Source organism: Dermacentor andersoni, chromosome 2 (assembly GCF_023375885.2).
Source record: "Dermacentor andersoni chromosome 2, qqDerAnde1_hic_scaffold, whole genome shotgun sequence".
NCBI lineage: Eukaryota > Metazoa > Arthropoda > Arachnida > Ixodida > Ixodidae > Dermacentor > Dermacentor andersoni.
Genome location: NC_092815.1, coordinates 11,644,450 through 11,669,570, shown reverse-complemented (window position 1 = coordinate 11,669,570; position 25,121 = coordinate 11,644,450). Strand labels below are relative to the sequence as shown.

At 47.7% G+C, this 25,121-nt stretch overlaps 1 protein-coding gene across 2 annotated transcripts; it reads right to left on the bottom strand.

Annotated features, from left to right (window-relative positions):
• Window positions 1-81: 81 nt before the first annotated feature.
• LOC126542994 (zinc finger matrin-type protein 2) lies at window positions 82-24,892 on the bottom strand. Of its 2 annotated transcripts, none has more exons than XM_050190139.3 (6): window positions 24,626-24,892; window positions 24,420-24,497; window positions 24,224-24,361; window positions 6,154-6,298; window positions 4,085-4,230; window positions 82-265 (listed from the first exon to the last, which is right to left on the bottom strand). In XM_050190139.3, exons 2-6 carry the CDS (start codon window positions 24,432-24,434, stop codon window positions 131-133), a joined length of 579 nt encoding a protein of 192 aa, XP_050046096.1. In that variant the 5' UTR covers window positions 24,435-24,497; window positions 24,626-24,892; the 3' UTR covers window positions 82-130. The 2 variants fall into 2 exon arrangements, with proteins under 2 accessions (XP_050046096.1, XP_050046095.1); XM_050190138.3 differs by having other exon boundaries at window positions 24,635-24,892.
• Between the last annotated feature and the right edge of the window lie 229 nt (window positions 24,893-25,121).

The following is a 25,121-nucleotide window of genomic DNA, read 5'->3' as shown; positions in this document are numbered from 1 at the left end:
TGTTAGCCTACAACCTCGGAGCACTGTCGTGCGATTTGTACGCATTCAGTATTGTTCCCATTGTAGAGATCAGTGGACATGTGAGCAGTAAAATTTTTTTCTTTTATTTTGTTAGTGCACGTGTGCACAATTACTTCTTTGACGAACCAAACCCCGAGAAGCCCATGGTGGCAGCCATGTCGGGGTCGACGTCCTCCGAGGACTCCTGGTGCTTTCGCTTTCGTTCCTTGCGTTTTTCACGGCGATACTCTCGCAGCTTCTCTTCCTGCATTCATAGCATACATTTTTTTTTCTTTTAGTTGAGCATTGTTACACAGGCCTACAGACAAACATTTGTGAAGTCTGGGTGAGAAAGAAAGCAGGTTGGCCGGCCATTCTGGGGCTTTTGCACAGGCACTGAAAAGTGCGTAGGCATATAGGAAGCTATGCTTGCCGTATACAATTGTCTTGTACCAGCAGAAGGTGGTATAGATATCACTGCTGCTCTTTTTTTTTTTCCCCAATCTTGCACCATCCCATCTTTCCACATCTTTTAAATTTTTTTGTAATAGTTGATGCAACATACTTAAAGAATGAGCCCAAATTCGTGAACTTCACATAAAAATTAGCAAGAAATGGCAGGTATAGTAAATCTACTGCTGAAGGAAGAATCATGCATATTTAAGGGCAGGTTCGAGAGATAGTCCTGGAGCTCAAGCAAAGCAACATGATCCTACAAACCAAATATTTTCGAGTACTATATCTTAAACCTAGTAGTTGCTGTGCGATTACACTTTCTTTACAGCACAAGGCTACAGAGCTCTAGACAGCTGCGACAGAGGCTAATGTGGCTAGGAGGAAGAATCGAGAACTGGCTGGAGATTCCTTCTAGTTTGTTCCTAATTTATGTTCAGCTGCAACGCATAAACACAATACATCAGTTTCAATTTGATCAGCTTGTGTTGGGACTGACAGTTGAAAATTCTCACAAGGTTACTGAACATGCAGGGTTGTGGAAAACGTAGCACAACTTAAGCTAGAGGCATGATCTTGGCAAGTGCCAAATGCCACTTCTCAGGCACATCACTGCAAAAAGTAAATTGAAATTTAGTAGCATATAATGCTGGGCCTATTGGGGTGCCACATTACTTTACATAAGAAACCAGCATAAGAGTGATGAGAACAGAAATGAAGGTAACAGTTTATTCTTGTCCCCTTTGTTAATGCATTTTCCCGCTTAGCGACACAGACTGTCTCGCAGCCTCCTATGGGTGCAGTACCTGGCCCTGTGTGTGGCGGCAGCAGACTTAGCAGCCCTGCCATCCACTTTATCAAGTCAAGGTGGAGTGTTAAGAGGTGGAACGATATAGAACACAGAGACGAGTCCAAGTAAGCCCAGCTGAGTAGCACTTTAGTGTATCCGAGTCCAAGTGAACCCAGCTGTGTAAAAATTTTGATTCCAAGTTCAAGTGAGCCAAATTGAGTAGAATTTTGGTGAATCCGAGTCTAAGTAGGCACTGATGACTAGAATTCGGTGATTTTCAGTCTTAATCAGCCCTAAGCTAAAAATAAAACTTCCAAGCCAGTCTGGGTGAGATCTGTTTAACAGCCTTGGTCCGTAAGATAAACAGAACTCGCTTAGAATCACGGACAAAATATATTTCTTGCTTAGGGCTCGCTAGGGTTAAGATTCACCAAAAATTCCACTCGGCCGAGCTCACTCAGACTAAACAGAATTCTACTTGGCTGGGCTCACTCAAACTTGCCAAATTTCTACAGAGCCGCGCTCGCCAAGATTCTGCTCATCTGGGCTCTAATTCAACAGCACTCATTCACTCAGATTCACAAATCAGTTCGGAGCAGTCGAGCCATCATTCGCAACCAGCTGCCGTAGGCACTCACAAGGGCTACAATCAGATCCATTCACGCAAAGCACAATTGACTCATTCATGTGTACTCACACTGACATTCACGCTTGCTCCGACTTCCACTCGAACATATTCACACCATCCCTTTACACTCACTTGCTCTTGTACTTGCATGTACAGTATAACCTCATCCATACATTCAGTAAAAAGACAAATAAGGTTGGCGGCGCCAGCTGCAGATGCAATATGCGATGACCCATGAGAAGATCTGCTGGCACCAGAAGAGAAAACAGTACATGCTGGCATTTTCATGTGACACAGGCAGACGAGTGCTGTGGAGAAGCTGCAGTGGCGGGCGCCTACTTCTCTCAATCACACGTGCCCCGTAACGTATTGCGGCCAGAAAACATACCATACGACTGCAGTTTGGCGATGTACTCAACGTTCGTGCCAAAAGGTCATGTTTTTCGGGAATGTATTAACCAATAAAAGAAGCATGATTGAATTAGGTCACTTTTTGTGTTCTCGATTATGAATGATGGCCATGGGAAATTGTATGAAATGGGATCGTATCAATGAGGTTCTACTGTACTCAATGAGCCACTCGCATTCACGTTTGCATTTGCTCACATTCACCGACAGTCAATCACATTCGTATTCATGTCCCCTCACTCACTTGCACTGTTGTTTCTACTAATATCCTTCTTTGGTTACACTGCTAAGGTGTTGAGTATGAGTGAGTGTACTCTTGAGTATGCCAACCTGTGAATTTTAGCCACAGAAGAAGTTGAACTTGGGCGCAATGAGCAAACTCAATACCAACCAGATTACAAGCTACGGACACCTAACTCATATTTCACAAAGATAGACTTACACAATTCACTTTGGCGCCTTACAATTGTGATTTTATTTATTTATTATTATTATTTTGGACAAAAGTCCACTGTTCACATCTACTAATTCAGGATCACTGTTTCTAATTAACACCGCTCGTGGATACACTGTTAGATTCGCTGAAAATAATGTGAAGTCATCCTCACATGTAGTTTTGTGATCACATGTGATTCAGGAGTGTTAAACTCAGAGATTCACAGTCGGTCAGAGTCGCCTCGACTCACACAGTCTCACGCACACTCACACAGGCTCAGATTCACACCTAATCATACTCGCCTCGATCCACTCAGACACATTTTGTTGACCTCGAACCTCTGCTTAACCCGATCCAGAGTTGGGCATTATCACACCTTTCGGGCTCAGCTCAATTCACTCAGACTCGAACTTCACTTAGCCTCACCTCAGTTTATTCACCCCTGTAATCTCAAACAATCCTTGACCTGAAGATGTCCCTTCTCTCCAGTGAGTTGAGTACAGTGCCACCATTCAACCAAAGAGGCCTCTACGCTTCTTAAGAATTGACGTGGAGTGTCATAGAAAGTGCAGTGACCACTTTTGTCAAGGGGCACCACTGCCATTAACTTTCTTGAGTCAAGGTGGAGTATTGAGTGGAGGGAAGTTCTAGAATATGGAGTTCTGACTCACTGGTCGGTCCGAGTCTGGTGAGTGAAATAATGTGCAAGTTTGTTGCTATGGTGCAAAGTCTTAGTGGCTGTACAGCAAATCAAATAAAACAATGCATCTACTTCAAAATATGTCTTTCTGCACTGGGGCATGGCTCACGTAGGAGTCGGTGGTTCGATGCACCACAATCGGTGCTTAGGAATGAACCATAATGGGCAGGTCTAACAAAGACAATAATCATGTCAGACAAATGAGAACTGATCAACAGGCCTGGAAGGTACTACTATAAAACACACACACAAATGAATCATAGTACACAAAGCATCCAACAGGGACAGTTGTACTTTCGCATATTTTTTTGAAGTACAGCATGAGCAGTTCCCCAACTTTTTGCATTCGAGAATGATCTGATGTTCGGCTACGATGACGTAAATTATGATAAATCTGCCATTGCCACTCATCTCAAGTTTGTGGATTTCAATACTGAAATGTCAATTTTTCATGTGCCATGTTTCGTGCGTGCAATACTTGTATAACTGACAAGAATAGGCTACAGCCCTTACAACTGTGGGAATTTTGTGTCCACACTCCTTTGATGGCTCTTTAGAACAAAGTAAAACTCATCACATGCTCAACTTCAATAGCCATTCATACCTAAGACCACTGCAATCCACAAACAGGCACCTGAAAAGTGGTATAATAGGTCTAGGTCTCTCTACCTCTTCTCGAAGCTCTTGCATACGCTGCTCAAAGTCATAGTCTTTCTTCTTCTCTTCAAGTTTCTTTTTGTTGACCTCAAACCTCTGCTTGACCTGATCCAGGGTTGAGCGCTCAACACGCATGGACATGCCCAGGTTACGCTGGTCTGCAAATGACACACCAATGATGCAGACAAGCATATTCTCGCCAACACAACACTGTACATGTTCACCAGTCAGTCTTTGGAAAATGTAGTTTCTATCTCGGACATAGCAGCACTTAAATTACAGCACTTTTCAACTGTACTAGTTACTTGTACAGCCCCTTTTATCTTTTTTCAACTCAAAACTTCTAACAACATTACAGTTATGCCTTTAGTTATCTCAGGCAGACATACATGTACAACTTGCCCAGTAAACTGCAATTATACTTTCAAAGTTAAAAAAAAACAAATATTGTTTAGATCATATGCTAATAGTGCATAGTTGCAGCCTGTAATACTCCTAGGTCATTGCACTTTATGAAGTACTTTAAGGTCATAATATACACTGTTACAATCAGCATCCATATCGTCTATGCATCTGCTCGTTTGAGAAAGCAAAGACCACACTCGTGCCTCCCCAATTAGACTGACACTTGAGCTAGATGTGTTGGTTCCTCTAGCAAGGTAATGAACTGTTTGAGCAGCACTCTTAAGATTTATCATCTTTTGCTAACATTACTGTCACATTTCTCAGTCACACCATGTCCTGTTCCACTCAATTTAATGAAATGAGGCAGAAGGATTACGATCTTAATGAGAGCAGCATTCCGGGCAAGTTGGTAATCCATTACTTAAATGATACTGCGCAACAAAAAACGACACGGACGTGAGAGAAGACGACACACCAAGTGCGACACACCTTGCGCTTGGTGTGTCATCTTCTCTCACGTCCGTCTTGTTTTTTGTCGCGCAATATCATTTAAGATTACGATCTGCGGTGAAAAATAAGTCAAGTCGAGACACAAAACATGGCAGAAATATTTTAGAACCAAATGGCCTTGGACAATAGAAAATTGAGATGTGGAAACATGCCAAAATAAAAAATAATGATACAAAACTGTCAGCTAATTTCAGATGAAATTTGTCGTACAAATTACCTCCACTATTCCACATATTGCACGCACAGAAGCAGAATTATGCTATCGACTATAACTGATTTTTATATAAACCTGTTAGCAGACAGAAAAAGGCTGCTTAAGTCAATGCTGCAGTGGTTGTGAACTTTATGTTAGAATTAGCTTCACAATAACTGTGGCAATTCCACACGTCAGCGGAATTAAAGGAATGTAGGGAACATGCAAAGTGTAAGTAAAAGCAGCCATTTAGCAAATCAAGGCAAAAAAAGAAAAATGGGTTAACGCATACTTCTAAGGTTTGCTATAAAGAGGAAAATAAAACAAATGCAGAAGCTAACTCACATGGAAAGAATTTGGCAAATGCAATGCAGACAGCCTGACCACACATACTATGTTGCCACTGACAAGTACATGCCGTTACATCAGAATACCCTGTGAACGTGGGTTTAACACTGCCAACAGAGAGAAGTGCTCACTAGCAATGTGATTAGCATTTTTAGGTGCACCTGCCTAAAGAGGTGAAAGAAACCAAGTAGGAAAAATACCAAGTTCTAGCATTAAAACAAACAAACATGGGTGTACATGAATGCAAGTGTGCTGCTCATTCTCCTGATGTTATATCCATTTGCAGTTTTTTACACACTAGGTACTTATTAAGTTCACTTTGGTGCAAGATTTTTTTGATATTAATGCTTAAATTCTGGACTGTTTGATGTTGGGCAATGACCATGGCATGGAGCTAGCATGGGCATAGCTTCCGGCACATCAGTGTCAGTTCTGAAATGCTAGCAGCATGGCAGTCTTGAGCATTGAAAGGCATCGAACACTACAAGGTTTTTCAAGAATAATGTGGAGAAATTTACATTTTGTCCTTCAATGAAGATGTGGGTGGTTTACCTCAACAACAAATATAGAATATAGCCCCACTGTTGCATCTATTACACCATTTTAGCCACTGGTCTTCACTTACGTTTTTTGCCATTGATGTGGTCCAGGAAGTTGATGGAGTCTTTGACCACACAGTCACAGACATTGCAGTAGTACCCCCCAGCTTGGGAAGCTGGTGTTGTTTTTGTTATGACACACGTCTTTCCAAGCTTCGAGTCAAGGTCAACCTGAACCAACATTAGAAGAATTGCATCAGAGCTGCACAGTATTCATTTAGGACAAAGATAAACGTATGTGGCATAGGACTACGCAGCTTCACAGTCTTTCTTTTCCTACCTCATCGGGGTTCGGGGTGTGATGTGCCTCAGCAAGTAAATTGGGCTGATTCCGATGCGCTGAAGACTGGGCTGGTCCCAAAGACAGTATAATCAAACGTGTGACTTTGCGGGCTGATCCTGATACCAGCGTACGGCACGTGCTTATGCAAGCATTTTAATGCCATTTGTAATGCAGGCTAATCCTGCAAGTAGTGGAATCGAAGGCATGTGCGGGCCAATTCTGATGTTACCACATTACTGACGCTTGCGTGTAGCATGTTGACCTAGCTGCTTTGCCACTTTCCTCAGTTTTGGTGCCAGTGTCTCGCTGAGTAGATCTAGTGAGGGGTCTGTCACAGAGCCTAGATGCACAGAGAACACTAACACAAAGAACAGCTTTGACATTAGCAAGAAGTTCCGAGAGAAGGCACCTGCACAGCGGCGCTGGTTTATATGTTTAAAAACGGTGTTCACATAGCTCGATGCGACCCCAAAGGACATTTACGAACATCTCGATAAAGAGGTGCAACTGATCATGTCTGCACAAGGGGTGCCGACACATTAAATGTCAAGTATTATGTTTCATACTCCTCCATACATTCACCTACACTTGCAATTCTACATGCATCACAAGGCCAACAGGGTCTCAGTATTGAAGGTGTGACAGAAGTGATTGAGAAGCTACGCATCCACTGTTTGACACAGTGCATGGGACAAGCATATTTTTCTCTGATCTCTTGTTACATCCATATGAAGCACACTTGCCCATGAGTGAAAGAATTGGCAGCACTAAGGAACCAATGCTTCTATGCAAAGCAGCCTGGTTGCAAAACCAAGGTAATAGCACGAAGGAAACAGAAGCTGACTGATGTAGCCACTTTCAGTCCAAGTAGCATATGAACATAGTTTGTTTAGGCCAAGCTGTACCTGTTGCTCGCAGATAGCAAGATTAGAAGATTTGCAAACAATTTGCACGTCATCCACATACACAGAATAAAACCTTGTGCGAGGTATGGCAGTATGGAGAGAGTTCATTTTTAAAACAAATAGAGCACAACTCAGCACACCACCTTGTGGTACACCGGTCTCCTGCATAAATGGATGAGATAGGACGTTACCAATTCGAACACGGAATGTGCAGTTCAAGAGACAACTTTGAATCACAGTCAGCAAGTTGTCTCGAACACCCATTCCAGCCAGATCGCAAAGGATTACAAAACTCCAAAATGCCAAGTGGTGTCGTATGCTTTCTCCATATATAAAAATACATGTAACAAAATATTTTTATGCACAAAAGCATCACATATATTTGTCTTGATGCGATCAAGGTGATCTGTTGTGGATCTACCTTTCCTGAAACCGCACTGTAAGGGACCTAGTGTTTCCTTGCTTTCGAGAAAATGGATAAGGTGCTGGTTAGTCATTTTCTCAGAGTTTGCACAGGCAACTGGTTAGAGCTACAGGCCTACAACTGCTGACCGAAGTCGGGTCCTTGCCCTCTTCGAGAACAGGAATTATTATTGCCTCTTTCCAAGCAGCCGGGATGCAACCACAGAATATGAAGTTAAGTAGCGACATAAGTGCTTTGTGGGTTTCAGGGTGCAAGGTGTTTGATCATGTCGTAAGATATTCTGTCTCTTCCTGGTGCAGACTTGTTACAATAATTCAGTGAGGCCCGAAGCTCCACCATGTTAAATGGACAGCTGTATGATTCATTCTTTATTTTCCAATCCAGGGGGAATCGCTCTACTTGCCACTGGTAGGGTAAAAATGTGTGTGTAATGGGCTGAACTGGAAATATACTCAAAGTGAGCACCTAGAAAATCAGCCAGGTCTTCAGGAGCATTTCCCTGGGTGTTTGTTAATGCTAGAGGGTGGCTTTGCTGGCCGTTTAATTTGTTAATTTAATTTGTTCCAGGCTTTTCTTTTATCTGTGTAGGAGTTTATACCTGACATGTATTTCTCCAGCTTTCCCTCTTGGCACGGCGGCACATTATTCTACCCTCAGTATTTGTTTTCTTAAAGTTTATTAGATTTTCCGTGATCGAAGAGTCACAAAGGTGACCCCAAGCCATATCTTGCTTCCTTCATGCTTCCCTACAATCATCATTCCACCAGGAACATGTCACTTGGAATGCAATCCTTGTGCTTCTGGGATGCATATGGACACTACATTCCAGTGCGTCATCAATGTTCAGTGCACGAATGTCGTCCTAGGTTAAGTGCGTGAGCTCTCTGTATCCTTTCCAGTCGGCAGAGTCAACTTTCCACTGGGGAACATGGGGAGAGGTTTCATCACTTTTTGTTAACGTTAAAACGATAGGCAAGTGGTGGCTCCCATAAAGGTTCTTGATGAATTAATTTATTTCTGGGATTTTATGTGCCAAATCTACGATTTTATTATGAGGCATGCCATAGTGGAGGTTTCCGGATTAATTTTGACCGCCAAGGGATCTTTAACATGCCCCCAATGCATGAGACACAGGCGTTTTTGCATTTTACCCTCATCAAAACACATCCACTGTAGCCAGGATTTGATCCCGTGACCTCATGCTTAGCAGCACAACACCACAGCCGCTGAGACACTACAGTGGGTGGGTTTTTGATGACGTTCCACTTCAGATATGGCACGAGTGTACTTTATGCGATATTTATAGACGAGTACGCTTTGTCTGCCTTGCTGTAGAAAGTGTGCTCTTTTCTGCTTAGCAAGCACTCACATGTGGAGAAGAGCAAGTTTTCAATTAAGCACCCTCTCGCATTGCAACCAGCGTCACCTCACAGAGTGCTTTGTGCATTTAGATCTCCAACAACAATACATGGTTCAGGAAGTTCAGCGATAAACCATAAAGAATCTGTTCTGGAAACCTGATAATTTGGAGGGATGTATAGAAAACTTATGGTGACTAACTTCTGAAAGAGCACTGCTCAGACTGCAACTGCCTCAAGGGCAGTTCAAAGAAGCAACACCTTTGTCCACTATTACTGCAACGCCGCCCGACGAGGCGAGTGCATCGTTGCTGTCTTTTTTAAAGATGGCATATTGCCTGAGGAAGCTTCCTTGTGTTGATTTTAGGTGCGTCTCCTGAACACACAGCACCTTTGGATTGTATTTGTGTAGAAGTTCTTTAATCTCATCGAGGTTGTGGATAAGACCTCTCACGTTTCAGTGTAATATTTGTGTATCCATGTTGTTAATGTTTTTGCGCTGCGTGTCAAGAGGAGTCAAGCTGGCTTACGGAGCATCTCCAGGCCCTGTAATCCAAGGTTTGTCTTTCTTGGAGCATTCACAAGAATCGCGCCGGTCTTGAGGTGCTGGGTGTGCCATCTGGCTTGGAGTTGTGTCCATCGACTCCTAGGAGGCGCTGGACTTAAGCTTACGCGAGCAGGCTGTTAGGCCTTGCCTCAAAAAGCAGGGCCTTGGAGGCCACCAACCCAAAAGTCGATGGGCCCCTCCTTCAGAGACAGCATTCCAGCACTGGCCAATGTCGCCTGGGGGGCTGGTGGCACTGCCTCGGCTACACTCTTTGTGGGCCAGGCTGATGCCGGAGTCTGCTGCGGCATTGCCCTCTTATGCACCGCACCAGCATACCCTGTGGTATAAAGAAAGGAAATGTGCTTTCGCACTTCCTGAAAGGAAATGTTCTCTTTAATCTTCAGCGTAATTTATCTCTTTTTCCTCTTCCAAGAAGGACATGATTAGGAGTGCACGGGGTGGTCACAGGTAGCACAGTGCTGTGTCTCAGCACAGTTGTCAGCAGGATGATGGTGCAATGCACACACTGCACGTGGGGTACGGCACCGGCACCACTCGGAGCTGTGAGAAATCACTGGCACTTAAGCAGCACCGCGGTTTGGGAATGTAGTGTCCAAGTTGGACTTTCACATAGCCTGTTTCAATATATTCGGGCAGAGTACTTGCGCAGAACATCAAAATTGGGTGTTTTGTTGGGATCTCTTTGTCAACCCGCCTGATCTTGTTTCTTTGGACCTTTGTCATGTGCTCTTTTTTCCAGCCCTCAAGGAGCTCCGTTTTCACTCAAGTCTAGTAAGTCTTGCTCAGATGGGACTCCATGCGTACTGTCCAGAGAATGGTGCAGGTTTATTGGGACAGCGGTGTTATCAAGTTCAACAAGCCCAGGCAGTTTCTCAGACTGATTCTTGTCATGGACTTCTTGTCATGGACTTGGAGCAGCAGATCACCGCTGGCCATTGTTACGTTTCGCCTAAGACGCGCGGTATAGCCGGCGCGGATGCAACGGACGCCGGAGCTTTGTTCAAAGCGGCGGACATTTTGGCCCGTTCGGAGCTCCCGCAGTCTCCCCGCCGAGCGCGTCCAGGCGTGTTTCAGTGCCACGTGTCTTCGTGTGTGCGTGTGTGTGTGTGTGCCCACGCTTGTCAAAGCGCGGCAGCCGGGGAGAGGAGCTCCCCAAGTGAGAAGCGAGGAGGTCTGTCCGTCGCCGGGTTGGCGATGCGTCACTACACTCGTCTCAACATGTCTCTCAGTCTGTCCGGGCCCAGAGTCACGTGGTCTCATCCCGAGACGTTCCTTCTCGCCCTCAACTCCGAGACTATAAGAGCAGCTGCCCCCGGACGCCGAGAGAGAGGCTCCGATTTCTTCTGTCGAGTTACGTGCTCTCCCGTCTCTCACTTCGGTCGACCTGACCGCCCGCTCTTTTGCGATGTTAGAATAAACCAGTTGTTCTGTTACCAGTCGACTCATGCTTTGCCGAGACCTTCGGATGCTTCCAGTGCCCCAGGCCGCCAGGCCAACGCTACCCTTGGGGCTTGCGACCCGATTGCAACAACGGGTGTCAGCGCTGAGTTTGCAACAACTCGTGCCAGCGGTGCGATACCAACAGCTGGTGGCAGCGGTGCGATTCCCAACAACTGGCTGGTTGCCAGCGGTGAGATCGCGACAACGGAGGCCAGCAGCGAAGAGATGCGGTTGACTGTATGCTGAGCAGCACAACGACCATCCGGGAGCAGTGCAACGAGCCCTGTGTGATGACTGGTTGCCTGCAGCGGAACGACTGCGCTGAATTCTTGGCTGCGAGGTTTGGTGAGTGCGGGACTTTCTTCTTCTGAGTTTTGCCAGGCTTTTGTTAGTGTCAGAAACAGAGCTGGTAATTGTGGTTGTCGTTGCTGCCGGGTTAGTTTGCGGCAAGACAATAGTAGGCAGTAGAGAAAGCAGCATTCATAGCAGCCATGGATTTGAAGTCGTTGCGCAAACCGAAATTGCTGGAGCTTGCAAGAGAGTTGGGTCTGGATGTCTCAGACAAACTCAGAAAACCAGAACTGCTAAGGGCTATTCTTGAGTTAGAGGCTGAGGATGACGAGCTGTCAGAATGCCTTGAGACCATTGAGGAGAGGGAGACGGCAAAAAGACAGGAGCGCGAACTTCAAGAGCAAAAAGAGAAACAGGAGCGCGAACTTAAAGAACAGAAAGAAAAAGAAGAGTGCGACCGTCAACACGCTTTGGAAATGAAGCGTCTCGAGGTAGAAATGGAACGCGCTCGTAATGGAAGTCAGGCACACGGTGCAGGAGAACGAGTATCGTTCAAAATGACTGACCTGATGCGGCCGTTTAAGCTTGGAGAGGACATTGGTTTGTTCCTGGTTAACTTTGAGCGAACGTGCGAGAAGCAGGGGTTCTCTCGGGAAACGTGGCCACAGCGCTTGCTCACTTTGTTACCCGGCGAGGCGGCCGACGTAGTCGCTCGCTTGAATAGAGAGGAGGCAGAGGATTTCGACAAAGTGAAATCGAGTCTGCTAAAAAAGTACAGGCTGTCAGCGGAGGCTTTCAGTCGGAAGTTTCGGGAAAACGAGAAAGGCAGAAGTGAGTCATATACAGAGTTTGCGTACAGGCTTATGTCAAACATGGAGGAGTGGCTCAAAGAAGAGAAAGCGTTTGGTGACCACGAGAAAGTTCTGCAGTGTTTCGGGCTAGAACAGTTTTATAGTCGGTTACCTGAGAACGTGCGGTACTGGGTCTTGGATAGGCCAGACGTTAGTACGGTGGCTAGAGCCGCTGAGCTAGCCGAGGAGTTTGTGACGCGTCGGGCTCGCGGAGCTAAGGACGGTCAAAAGGGTGAATTTGGCTCCAAGTTTGAGAGGCCGAAGTTCACACCCATGAGAGCAAAGGGGGACACACGTAGTTCGGATGCGAGTGAAAGCAGTCCGACCGAACGTAAGGAGACGGCGGCAGCCGAAGCCGAACGCAGAAAACGGTTCGAGATGAGGCAAGCGCGCGTGTGTTATACGTGTCAGAAGCCGGGTCACTTTTCGGCGCAGTGTCCAGAAACAAAAACAAAAGTCATGTTTTTGTCATTATGCAGCACTGACGAGAACATGAAGCTTCTCGAGCCTTACATGCGAGACCTCCTCGTGAATGGGAAAGAGTGCCGAGTGCTTCGCGATTCCGCAGCTACAATGGATGTAGTTCACCCCTCTTACGTAGAACCCGATATGTTCACGGGCGAGTGTGCATGGATCAAGCAAGCCGTGGAAGCTCATAGCGTGTGTCTGCCCGTAGCAAAAGTGCTTATTGAAGGACCTTTCGGAGCGCTTGAGACGGAGGCCGCAGTGTCATCTATGCTGCCCCCCCAGTACCCGTACCTATTTTCGAACAGGTCCGATCACCTCCTGCGTGAGAAGGGGCTTTTGTTTGGTGAGGCTAGCGTTCAGGCCTTAACCAGATCGAAGGTTCGGGAGCTCGCTGCAAAGGCGGTAGTTGCGGGACCGACGTTGTCAAACGATGAGAAAGGGTCAGAGGCGCAGCAAGCTGATATTCAGAGCACGCCCGAACTGAATAAGATTGAGCCTGTAGCGTTAAAGGCACCAGATACTGGAGAGGAAATGCCCGACACGGGAAAGTTAGAAGAGCTATCTGCAGATTTGCTCATCGCGCCTACGTCAGACGGACTTAATAGGTTGCTAAAAGTCAGCCGGGCGGCTTTGATAGCCGAGCAAAAGAAGGATGGCAGCCTAGAAAACATACGCTGCATTGTCAAGGAAGGTATCGCCAAGAAAAATGCTCGCTTTGTGGAAAGAGGTGGCGTCCTGTACCGGAAGTATCTAGACCGCAGGGGAGTGGAGTTCGATCAGCTGATCGTGCCTCAATGCTATCGTCAGGATCTGTTGCGCTTGTCGCATGGGGGTTCGTGGTCCGGACACCTAGGAGTTAAGAAAACTAAGGACCGTCTCTTGCAAGAGTACTATTGGCCAGGGTGTTTTCGGGACGCAGACCACTTTGTGAAGACATGTGACACCTGTCAGCGGGTGGGCAAACCAGGGGACAAATCGAGGGCGCCGTTGAAGTTGGTACCTATCATTACGGAGCCTTTTAGACGGCTCGTTATTGATACAGTGGGACCTCTGCCGGTAACAACCACAGGGTACAGGCACATTTTGACTGTGATCTGCCCAGCGACAAAGTTCCCTGAAGCAGTACCGCTTAAGGAACTCAGCTCTGTTGAGATAGTCAATGCACTACTGTCCATATTTGCGCGAGTTGGTTTTCCTGCGGAAATCCAGTCAGATCAGGGCACGGTGTTTACGAGCGCTTTGACGACAGCCTTTATCGAAAGGTGCGGGGTAAAGCTGTTACACAGCTCAGTGCACCACCCCCAGTCGAATTCCGTTGAGAAGCTCCACTCCGTCATGAAGCGCGTGTTGAGAGCATTGTGTTTTGAACATCAAACTGACTGGGAGCTGTGTCTGCCTGGGGTGAAGTTTGCATTAAGGACCGCGCCGCATGCGGCTACGGGGTTTTCGCCAGCTGAGCTAGTGTACGGTCGCTCGCTGCGATCTCCGCTTCGCATGCTTCGAGACGGATCACTGCCCTCTCCAATGGCTGCAGACCATCTCTTCCACAAATGGCCGCCTCCTGCGCTGGAGCCTCGCTTTGCAACAATATTCCTTTGAGGTGCGTTACAAAAAGGGGAGTCTCAACGGTAACGCCGATGGCTTAAGTCGAAGCCCCTAACGTGGGAATCAGCCTCAAAATTGCTTGTTACTGATGTTTTTCTTCCTGAGGCAGGATTTTTAACCTATTGCTTTTGTGTAGTGTTTCAAAGTGATGATGTGCTTTCTAGTGCAATTTTCCGATTTGTGGACGCGTTCCGAGTGCTGCTAAACTACTGTAAGGAACTAGGCAGTAGTATAAAAGGGGAAAGAGCCTGGCAGGGCTTAGTGAGGGTTGTGCCGTGCTTGCTGACTGAGCGGTTGACTTTCGGCGTAGTTCTAACGCTTGCCGGGAACGAGAACAAAAATGTCAACTCTCCCGAAGTCACTTTGCAGTGTCCTGTGTGAACCTGAACGAGAGAACGAGGCCTTCTCTGCGCTGCGCTCAAGAAACGCCTAAGGACGACCGACTTCGGTTATGAGCATCATCAAGCGACATCCCTCCGGACAGCGGATGCAGTCCCCTGACCATCGGGATCTCCTTCCCCCGGCGGGGCGGTCTGTTACGTTTCGCCTAAGACGCGCGGTATAGCCGGCGCGGATGCAACGGACGCCGGAGCTTCGTTCAAAGCGGCGGACATTTTGGCCCGTTCGGAGCTCCCGCAGTCTCCCCGCCAAGCGCGTCCAGGCGTGTTTCAGTGCCACGTGTCTTCGTGTGTGCGTGTGTGTGTGTGTGCCCACGCTTGTCAAAGCGCGGCAGCCGGGGAGAGGAGCTCCCCAAGTGAGAAGCGAGGAGGTCTGTCCGTCGCCGGGTTGGCGATGCGTCACTACACTCGTCTCAACATGTCTCTCAGTCTGTCCAGGCCCAGAGTCACGTGGTCTCATCCCGAGACGTTCCTTCTCGCCCTCAACTCCGAGACTATAAGAGCAGCTGCCCCCGGACGCCGAGAGAGAGGCTCCGATTTCTTCTGTCGAGTTACGTGCTCTCCCGTCTCTCACTTCGGTCGACCTGACCGCCCGCTCTTTTGCGATGTTAGAATAAACCAGTTGTTCTGTTACCAGTCGACTCATGCTTTGCCGAGACCTTCGGATGCTTCCAGTGCCCCAGGCCGCCAGGCCAACGCTACCCTTGGGGCTTGCGACCCGATTGCAACAACGGGTGTCAGCGCTGAGTTTGCAACAACTCGTGCCAGAGGTGCGATTCTAACACCATTCTCATGACCTTGTAGCTGAGACCTAGTTTCTCAGTAAGACACTTCGCGACAACAAATGGTGATAGTGTTTTTGCAGTTATTTCAGGATTTTCACAAATTAGGACATAGTACTTCTGGTATATCTCCTTGGTCTGGCCTAAATGTTTCAGGGATTCATTGGTGCAGCCTCTTTTGAAAAGAGGGTAATCAGGCAGTCGGGTAAATGATTAAAAAGCCATAAATGTAATTTCGTAGCTATGCCAGCTGCCCACTACTGAGCCCAATGAGGGAACGCTGAGACCCGAAGGAATCGAAGACACCAGCTATACAGGTCAATCCACCGTTAGAGGAACACGCAAGCACATGGCTCACGCTCCACACAACGCCATGAACGGGAAGTGGCGAAAACTAAGCGCATCTGCAAAACAGTGCATGCCGCATGTCGTCTGCTAGCCCCCATCATTTCACCTGCGTGCAGCAGGGCGACCACACGTCTTGAGCCACGGTTGTGATGAATGCAATCTAAAGAAGCAAAGTTTTACTTCACTTGCCAGCCATCTAGTAGATGCTAAGAGTACAGAAATGAGCGAGCTTTCAGAACATTATAGGCAGGGTATCGGAACGAAATGCTTTTTGTTCTGGTTTTAGTTTCTTTCCATTGAAATTGTTCCGCTTTGGTTCTGCTCTGGAATTATCCATAATGTCCATAATTATCCATAATTATCCATAATTATCTATAATATCCATAAGAATTATCCATAATGGTTCGTAATGGCTTTGGTTCGTACGCAAAAATTTTCGAAGCAAAGTAACAATAAAAACATAGTATTAAATTTTCTCAATAAGTGAATTATGAATTCTGAGATCGTGCCTACGACGCGCGGTATAGCCAGCGCGGATGCAACGGACGCCGGGGCTTCGTTCAAAGGGGCGGACATTTTGGCCCGTTCAGCGCTGCCGCAACGCCCCCTGCCATGCGCGTCCAGGCATGTTTCAATGCCACGTGTCTTTGTGTGTGCGTGTGTGTGTGTGTGCATGTTGGTGCCCACACTTGTCAAAGCGCGGCAGCCGGGGAGAGGAGCTCCCCAACTGTGAAGCGAGGAGGTCTGACCGGCACCGGCCCAGCGGATGCGTCACCTTCTAGTCTCAACGTGTCCGCGCGGCACCGTCACGTGCGCCTCATCCCGAGCCGTTCCTTCTTGCCCTCGACTCCGAGAGTATAAAAGCAGCAGCCCACGGACGCCGAGAGAGGCTCCGATTTCTTCCGTCGAGTAACGTGGTCTCCCATCTCTCCACTTCGGTCGACCTGACCGGCCGCTCTTTTGCGATGCTAGAATAAACAAGTTGTTCTGTTAGCAGTCGACTCATCCTTTCCCAGGACCTTCGGATGCTTCCAGCTGTGCCCCAGGCCGCCAGGCCAACGCTACCCTTGGGGCTCGCGACCCCGATTGCAACAACTGGCTGCCAGCGGTGAGATCGCGACAACGGAGGCCAGCAGCGAAGACATGCGGTTGACTGTATGCTGAGCAGCACAACGACCATCTGGGAGCAGTGCAACGAGCCCTGTGTGATGACTGGTTGCGTGCAGCGGAACGACTGCGCTGAATTCTTGGCTGCAAGGTTTGGTGAGTGCGGGACTTTCTTCTTCTGAGTTTTGCCAGGCTTTTCTTTGTCAGAAACAGAGCTGGTAATTGTGGTTGCTGTTGCTGCCGGGTTAGTTTGCGGCAAGACAATAGTAGGCAGTAGAGAAAGCAGCATTCAGAGCAGCCATGGATTGGAAGTCGTTGCGCAAACCGAAATTGCTGGAGCTTGCAAGAGAGTTGGGTCTGGATGTCTCAAACAAACTAAGAAAACCAGAACTGCTAAGGGCTATTCTTGAGTTAGAAGCTGAGGATGACGAGCTGTTGGAATGCCTTGAGACCATTGAGGAGAGGGAGACGGCAAAAAGACAGGAGTGCAAATGTAAAGAGCAAAAGAGAAAGACGAGCGCGAACGAAAAGAGCAAAAAGAAAAAGAGAAAGAGAGAGAGCAACAAGCGAAAGAGGAGCGCGACCGTCAACACGCTTTGGAAATGAAGCGTCTCGAGGTAGAGATGGAACGCACTCGTAATGGAAGTCAGGCACACGGTGCAGAACGAGTATTGTTCAAAATGACTGACCTGATGCGGCCATTTAAGCTTGGAGAGGACATTGGTTTGTTCCTGGTTAACTTTGAGCGAACGTGCGAGAAGCAGGGGTTCTCTCGGGAAACGTGGCCACAGCGCTTGCTCACTTTTGTTACCCGGCGAGGCGGCCGACGTAGTCGCTCGCTTGAAGAGAGAGGAGGCAGAGGATTTCGACAAAATGAAATCGAGTCTGCTAAAAAAGTACAGGCCGTCAGCGGAGGCATTCCGTCGGAAGTTTCGGGAAAATGAGAAAGGCAGAAGTGAGTCATATACAGAGTTTGCCTACAGGCTTATGTCAAACATGCAGGAGTGGCTCAAAGAAGAGAAAGCGTTTGGTGACCACGAGAAAGTTCTGCAGTGTTTCGGGCTGGAACAGTTTTATAGTCGGTTACCTGAGAACGTGCGGTACTGGGTCTTGGATAGGCCAGACGTTAGTACGGTGGCTAAAGCCGCCGAGCTAGCCGAGGAGTTTGTGACGCGTCGGGCTCGCGGAGCTAAGGACGGTCAAAAGGGTGAATTTGGCTCCAAGTGTGAGAGGCCGAAGTTCACACCCATGAGAGCAAGGGGGGACACACGTAATGCGGATTCGAGTGAAAGCAGTCCGACCGAACATAAGGAGTCGGCGGCAGCCGAAGTCGAATGCAGAAAGCGGTACGAGACGAGGCAAGCGCGCATGTTATATGTGCCAGAAGCCAGGTCACTTTTCGGCGCAGTGTTCGTAAACAAAAACAAAAGTCGTGTTTTTGTCATTATGCAGCACTGACGAGAACATGAAGCTTCTCGAGCCTTACATGCAAGACCTCCTCGTGAACGGGAAAGAGTGCCGAGTGCTTCGTGATTCCACAGCTACAATGGATGTAGTTCACCCCTCTTACGTAGAACCCGATATGTTCACGGGCGAGTGCGCATGGATCAAGCAAGCCGTGGAAGCTCATAGCGTGTGTCTGCCCGTAGCAAAAGTGCTTATTGAAGGACATTTCGGGGCACTTGAGACGGAGGCCGCAGTGTCATCTATGCTGCCTCCCCCAGTATCCGTACCTATTTTCGAACAGGTCCGATCACCTCTTGCGCGAGAGGGGGCTTTTGTTTGGTGAGGCTAGCGTTCAGGCCTTAACCAGATCGAGAGTTCGGGAGCTCGCTGCAAAGGCGGTAGTTGCGGGGCCGACGTTGTCGAACAATGAGAAAGGGTCGGAGGCGCAGCAAGCTAATATTCAGAGCACGTCCGAACTGAATAAAATTGAGCCTGTAGCATTGAAGGCACCAGATACTGGAGAGGACATGCCCGACACGGGAAAGTTAGAAGAGCTATCTGCAGATTTGCTCATCGCGCCTACGTCAGATGGACTCAATAGGCTGCTAAAAGTCAGCCGGTCGGCTTTGATAGCCGAGCAAAAAAAGGATGGCAGCCTAGAAAACATGCGCTGCAATGCCAAGGAAGGTATCGCCAAGAAAAATGCTCGCTTTGTGGAAAGAGGTGGGGTCCTGTACCGGAAGTATCTATACCGCAGGGGAGTGGAGTTCGATCAGCTGATCGTGCCTCAGTGCTACCGTCAGGATCTGTTGCACTTGTCGCATGGGGGTTCGTGGTCCGGACACCTAGGAGTTAAGAAAACTAAGGACCGTCTCTTGCAAGAGTACTATTGGCCAGGGTGTTTTCGGGACGCAGACCACTTTGTGAAGACATGTGACACCTGTCAGCGGGTGGGCAAACCAGGGGACAAATCGAGGGCGCCGTTGAAGTTGGTACCTATCATTACGGAGCCTTTTAGACGGCTCGTTATTGATACAGTGGGACCTCTGCCGGTAACAGCCACGGGGTACAGACACATTTTGACTGTGATCTGCCCAGCGACAAAGTTCCCTGAAGCAGTGCCGCTTAAAGAACTCAGCTCAGTTGAGATAGTCAATGCACTACTGTCCATATTTGCGCGAGTTGGTTTTCCTGCGAAAATCCAGTCAGATGAGGGCACAGTGTTTACTAGCGCTTTGACGACAGCCTTTCTCGAAAGGTGCGGGGTAAAGCTGTTACACAGCTCAGTGTGCCACCCACAGTCGAATTCCGTTGAGAAGCTCCACTCCGTCATGAAGCCCGTGTTGAGAGCATTGTGGTTTGAACAACAAACTGACTGGGAGCTGTGTCTGCCTGGGGTGATGTTTGCATTGAGGATCGCGCCGCATGCGGCAACGGGGTTTTCGCCAGCTGAGCTAGTGTACGGTCGCTCGCTGCGGTCTCCGCTTCACATGCTTCGAGACGGATCACTGCCCTCTCCAATGGCTGCAGACCATCTCTTCCAAAAATGGCCGCCTCCTGCGCTGGAGCCTCGCTTTGCAACAATATTCCTTTGAGGTGCGTTACAAAAAGGGGAGTCTCAACGGTAACGCCGATGGCTTAAGTCGAGGCCCCTAATGTAGGAATCAGCCTCAAAGTTGTTTGTTACTGATGTTTTTCTTCCTGAGGCAGGATTTTTAACATATTGCTTTTGTTTAGTGTTTCAAAGTGATGACGTGCTTTCTAGTGCAATTTTCCAATTTGTGGACGCGTTCCGAGTGCTGCTAGACTACTGTAAGGAACTAGGCAGTAGTATAAAAGGGGAAAGAGCCTGGCATGGCTTAGTGAGGGTTGTGTTGTGCTTGCTGACTGAGCGGTTTGAGTTTCGGCGTAGTTCTAACGCTTGCTGGGAACGAGAACAAAAATGGCAACTCTCCCGAAGTCACTTTGCAGTGTCCTGTGTGAACCTGAACGTGAGAACGAGGCCTTCTCTGTGCGCTGCGCTCAAGAAACGCCGAGGGACAACCGACTTCGGTTATGAGCATTATCGAGCGACATCCCTCCGGACAGCGGATGCAGTCCCCTGACCATCGGGATCTCCTCCCGGCAGGGCGGTCTGTTACGTTTCGCCTACGACGTGCGGTATAGCCAGCGCGGATGCAACGGATGCCGGGGCTTCTTTCAAAGCGATGGACATTTTGGCCCGTTCAGCGTTGCTGCAACGCCTCCTGCCATGCGCGTCCAGGCATGTTTCAATGCCACGTGTCTTCGTGTGTGCGTGTGTGTGTGTGTGCATGTTGGTGCCCACGCTTCTCAAAGCGCGGCAGCCGGGGAGAGGAGCTCCCCAACTGTGAACCGAGGAAGTCTGACCGGCGCCGGCCCGGCGGATGCGTCACCTTCTAGTCTCAACGTGTCCGCGCGGTGCCGTCATGTGCGCCTCATCCCGAGCCGTTCCTTCTTGCCCTCGACTCCGAGAGTATAAAAGCAGCAGCCCACGGACGCCGAGAGAGGCTCCGATTTCTTCCGTCGAGTAACGTGGTCTCCCGTCTCTCCACTTCGGTCGACCTGACCGGCCGCTCTTTTGCGATGCTAGAATAAACAAGTTGTTCTGTCAGCAGTCGACTCATCCTTTGCCAGGACCTTCGGATGCTTCCAGCTGTGCCCCAGGCCGCCAGGCCAACGCTACCCTTGGGGCTTGCGACCCAGATGCAACAGCACTGAGTAGGATCTCAGAAGCAGCAGGTCATTGAGTGTACTCGCCGAAATGCTAGATCACTGTTCTGATAAAACGAACATAAATGAACAATAAAACTTCAGTAACAAAGTGTTGTACCCATGAAAGTTAAACGATAAGCTCTTCAGCGCGCAAGCCCTGGGTTTTGCTACGATACCGATCTGCAAGTGTACCGAGGGGCAGGCTTAGATTAGTGAAGTGCTCAACCAGCTATCGCTCGCACGATCCCTGCCCAAAATACGCACTTATGCGGACCCGAGATATGCGCTAATTCTGACGTTGCCTGACGTCAGTTGTTTCGGATTGCTGACTTTCTCTTAGAACTGAAAACCAATCAAAAATATTTTGGTTTCACTCTGAAACAAACTAATAAATAAAGTTTCGGTTACGTTTTCGTTCTGGTCAAACATTCTTTTTTTTTCTTTTCTTTTTCCGTTTTTGCTTTCATTCCTTTCCGACACACTGCTTATAGGCAACATGAAGCACTGTTTTTCTGGAGGAAGCTTCGTGTTCGGACTTATCGCCACAACAGATCAAAACACGCTCACTTCACGGACGGAGCGTGGCGATGGACTCAACGGAACGAGCACAGCTCACGCTGCATTTTGTTTTTGCCATTGTTGTGCCCGGCTACGTCGTGCTCAGTCTGTCGAGGTGCTGGAAGATACGAAACACTGTGCAGAGCTACCGTTGACGAATCAGGAAACGTTAACACATATAGAGTCATTTGGCCAACGACAATCATGTTTGGCTTATGTTTGGCACATCGTAGGCACCAAGATAGGAAGTAGTGGCATCCATATTAACATCGAAAAGCACATTTGAACTGCACGCCATGGTGACATTTAGAAGGCAGAGCGTTGCGGGCACGCCCAGCTCCGCTTGCCAATATCTGCTTCTGCTGAATGCATTAAAGTACTTTTTGCAGCAAAGTATTTCTGAAATAGCCTATTTTAACTTCAAATGCATTTCTCCTCTTTATGGTAAACAGTGGTTTAGGGCCCCTTTAAAAGAAACTATTTACTTTTCAAACGTGTGCACTATATCAGAATGCGGATGCTCCGCTTAGGACCCTGGAGCAAAAACATTTATTACCGAATTAGAGCACATTCAAAAGCGTTCAGCACATCTGTCTCCTTGAACTATGACTTTATCCAAAGCTCCTGTGACATAAGAATCAATTTAGGATGGCCCCTTTTGCAAGAAAGATGGAAATTCATGCACCTAAAACTATTCCACAAAATTTTTGCAGATGCAACAGGTCTAAGGAAAGAAACATCTATACTTCATCCTACCTAGAAGTCTACCCACATTGATCACTCCCTAAAGGTCCAAGAATATAAGTGTCGAATCAACATTTACAAACATTTTTTTTTTCCGAAAACAGTCCATGAATGAAATGGCCTGCCAAAAGAGATTGCCTCCACGTCGCCCACTTGCTTTGGCGGAGCTCTTGCTGAATTTTTTTTAATTAGGTATCATGTGACATTTGTGTGACATTGGAACTTTGTCTGCCCAACAGTAGCTTTTGTATCCACCTTTCTTAGTGTGAATGCATAGTGAATGTTGCATTATTTTTACTCATAGCATTACATTCTTTTTTTTCTGCTGCAGTGTACTACCTGTACTACCTTTGTTTTCCCCTTCTACAATAATTCCTATTATTGCGCTGTAGCTTTCTGAATAAGTAAATAAATAAATAAGTAAATAAATAAATTAATTAAAAGAATTTACACATCTGAATACCATATTTTTGAAACTGATTGCAACTTGACAGTAGAGGTGCTATCCAACGGTTTGCACCACAGACCTCAACATGAATGCTCTCGATGTCAGCATAATACCTTCTGGGCTGTGGCAACTGCATATGAACCACCACGCAAGAAGCATTGCAGACACTGTCACGCATTCCTTTGTACGCCCACGCCACAGTTCACAGGTGGTTTGTTGTAACCATGGAAACAAAGCCATCGAAAGGAGATGTGTAAAAGCCACCATGAGGTGGGACTTCCAGGATATTTATATAAGAGGCGCACAGTGACTGGAAGCAACCAGTAAGGTCACTAGGGAAGTGAACCGCAAAAGGGGAAGCTTCCTTCATCATCTGTTCAGATTTTGAACTTTGACAATGAATACCTTCAGTTCCTGCATACAAATGTTTAGAAGTTTTTGTGTTCATGTCCAGTATTCCATAATAAACACACACTACAAACACACTCTAGTACTACAAATGGCAGTCATAAAAATGTTGTGGGGTCCCTTTATGACTTGAAAACACACTCCGTACTTGCGACATGATGTTCTGCCTTGTGTGACTCCCATCTCTTTGTAATTTTGCATCCCACTCCTTTATATTTTTATCTTTTCAAGACCTGTATTATGTTTTTCCTTCTGCCTCGTTTGCATACTTCTTGCACATGTGTCATTACTTCTGCAACCATGTGTGCGTCAATTGCCACTTTAAAAAATGTTTTACTTTTGCAACATTTGAACGAAAGCTTGTTAAGTGTCTTGTAGTACCAGTACACGACCTCCGACTTGATGCCATATCGAAAAGCTTTTGGATATTCTGGCAGCAGCCGGAAGACTTGCTTGTATATTTTGCCAGCAGTTTGTCCTCATTGGCTTCACCTTACTAAAGCCGGCAGAGTCGCCTAAAGAAATATTTGCCGGTACTTTGTAAATAATATCGTCAAACGGGGGCCTCACGAGAGATCGAGATTATAATCAAGAGGGCGGCGGAGCGAACATGCCGGATGGTTTTCGCACACATGATCGGCTGCTCGCGACGACCCGCCTCGTCGTGCCCTCAACCAACGGACCGGCCCGGGTTCCAGTCTTCGTATCCCCGATGCACCTTGGAGGCGCCACTAAAACATTCCAAATAATGACACGTTACACTTAGTAGCTGGTCGCGGCCTGGTCGAAGCCAGCCAATAGGGACGAACTGCCGGCAAAATTTCTTTTAGAAAGATTCTACAGGCAGACGCCATACGCTTCGCCGTGGCTTCAAAGCAACTGCACATAGTCAAAAGCCTTAATGATGCGAAATTTCGCACACAACAGTGACCTTATAGTCTCTGGGCTTGAGCGTGTCTCGTTTCACAGGGGCCAACGGCTCCTCGTCCTCGTCTTCGAGTCGAAGCCGCTCCTCGGCGAGCTTCTCGTACTCCTCGCGGTCCCATTTCCTCCGGTGATCCGCCGGCCTCTGCACAGAACCTTATGTTAACACATGCGTTCGTGTCTGCCAGCAACCGAAAACTAACAGGCAAACTAGCCATCGGTCGGGCGTTGCTCCACACCGTGCGAGCAGATGATCACTGTTCTTGTACCACGTTTGGCGACTGCGTAAATAGCATTGAAGAGATTTCAGCAATGCTCAGTACATAGAACTACCGAATGTTTCACAGCACATGACATTAGAACTATTACAGTGCACTAAATACATACTATCAAAAAATGAAGTACTTACAGTACATACCTTTTATGTTCGGTCTCAGCGCGCAGTTTGCACGGTGAAACGTTCACGAACACAGCGAAGTTGTTTTCAGTAAGTTGCCCGAGGAATGCGGCAGTAACAGACAGGTTGGGGCGGGCAAGTTAAATATCGCTCGTCAACATGCTCGTCAAGCACAACTCACAGAGAATATTTTCCACAAGGTGTTCTGTGCAATGTTTACACCAACAATAGAACTAAAACAAGCGCTGGAAAAAGACGAAATGAGAGGTCGAGTGAGCTGAACGGCCCTGTTGGCCCTCTCTCGCTGAGGCGCCGCGTGTGGAAAATTTTTGCGAGGGCGCTGCGAGCGAACTGGATTGGGGCGGAGATGCGCTTTGCGGCATATTCAACGTCATTTCGCTGCGAGCCCCGAGACCGATTGCGCGCATACGCTCTTATAATAGTGCTTTATTTCCATTGCACATCTATATTGACACCATTTTTGCTACGTATAAATATTTGAGGTATG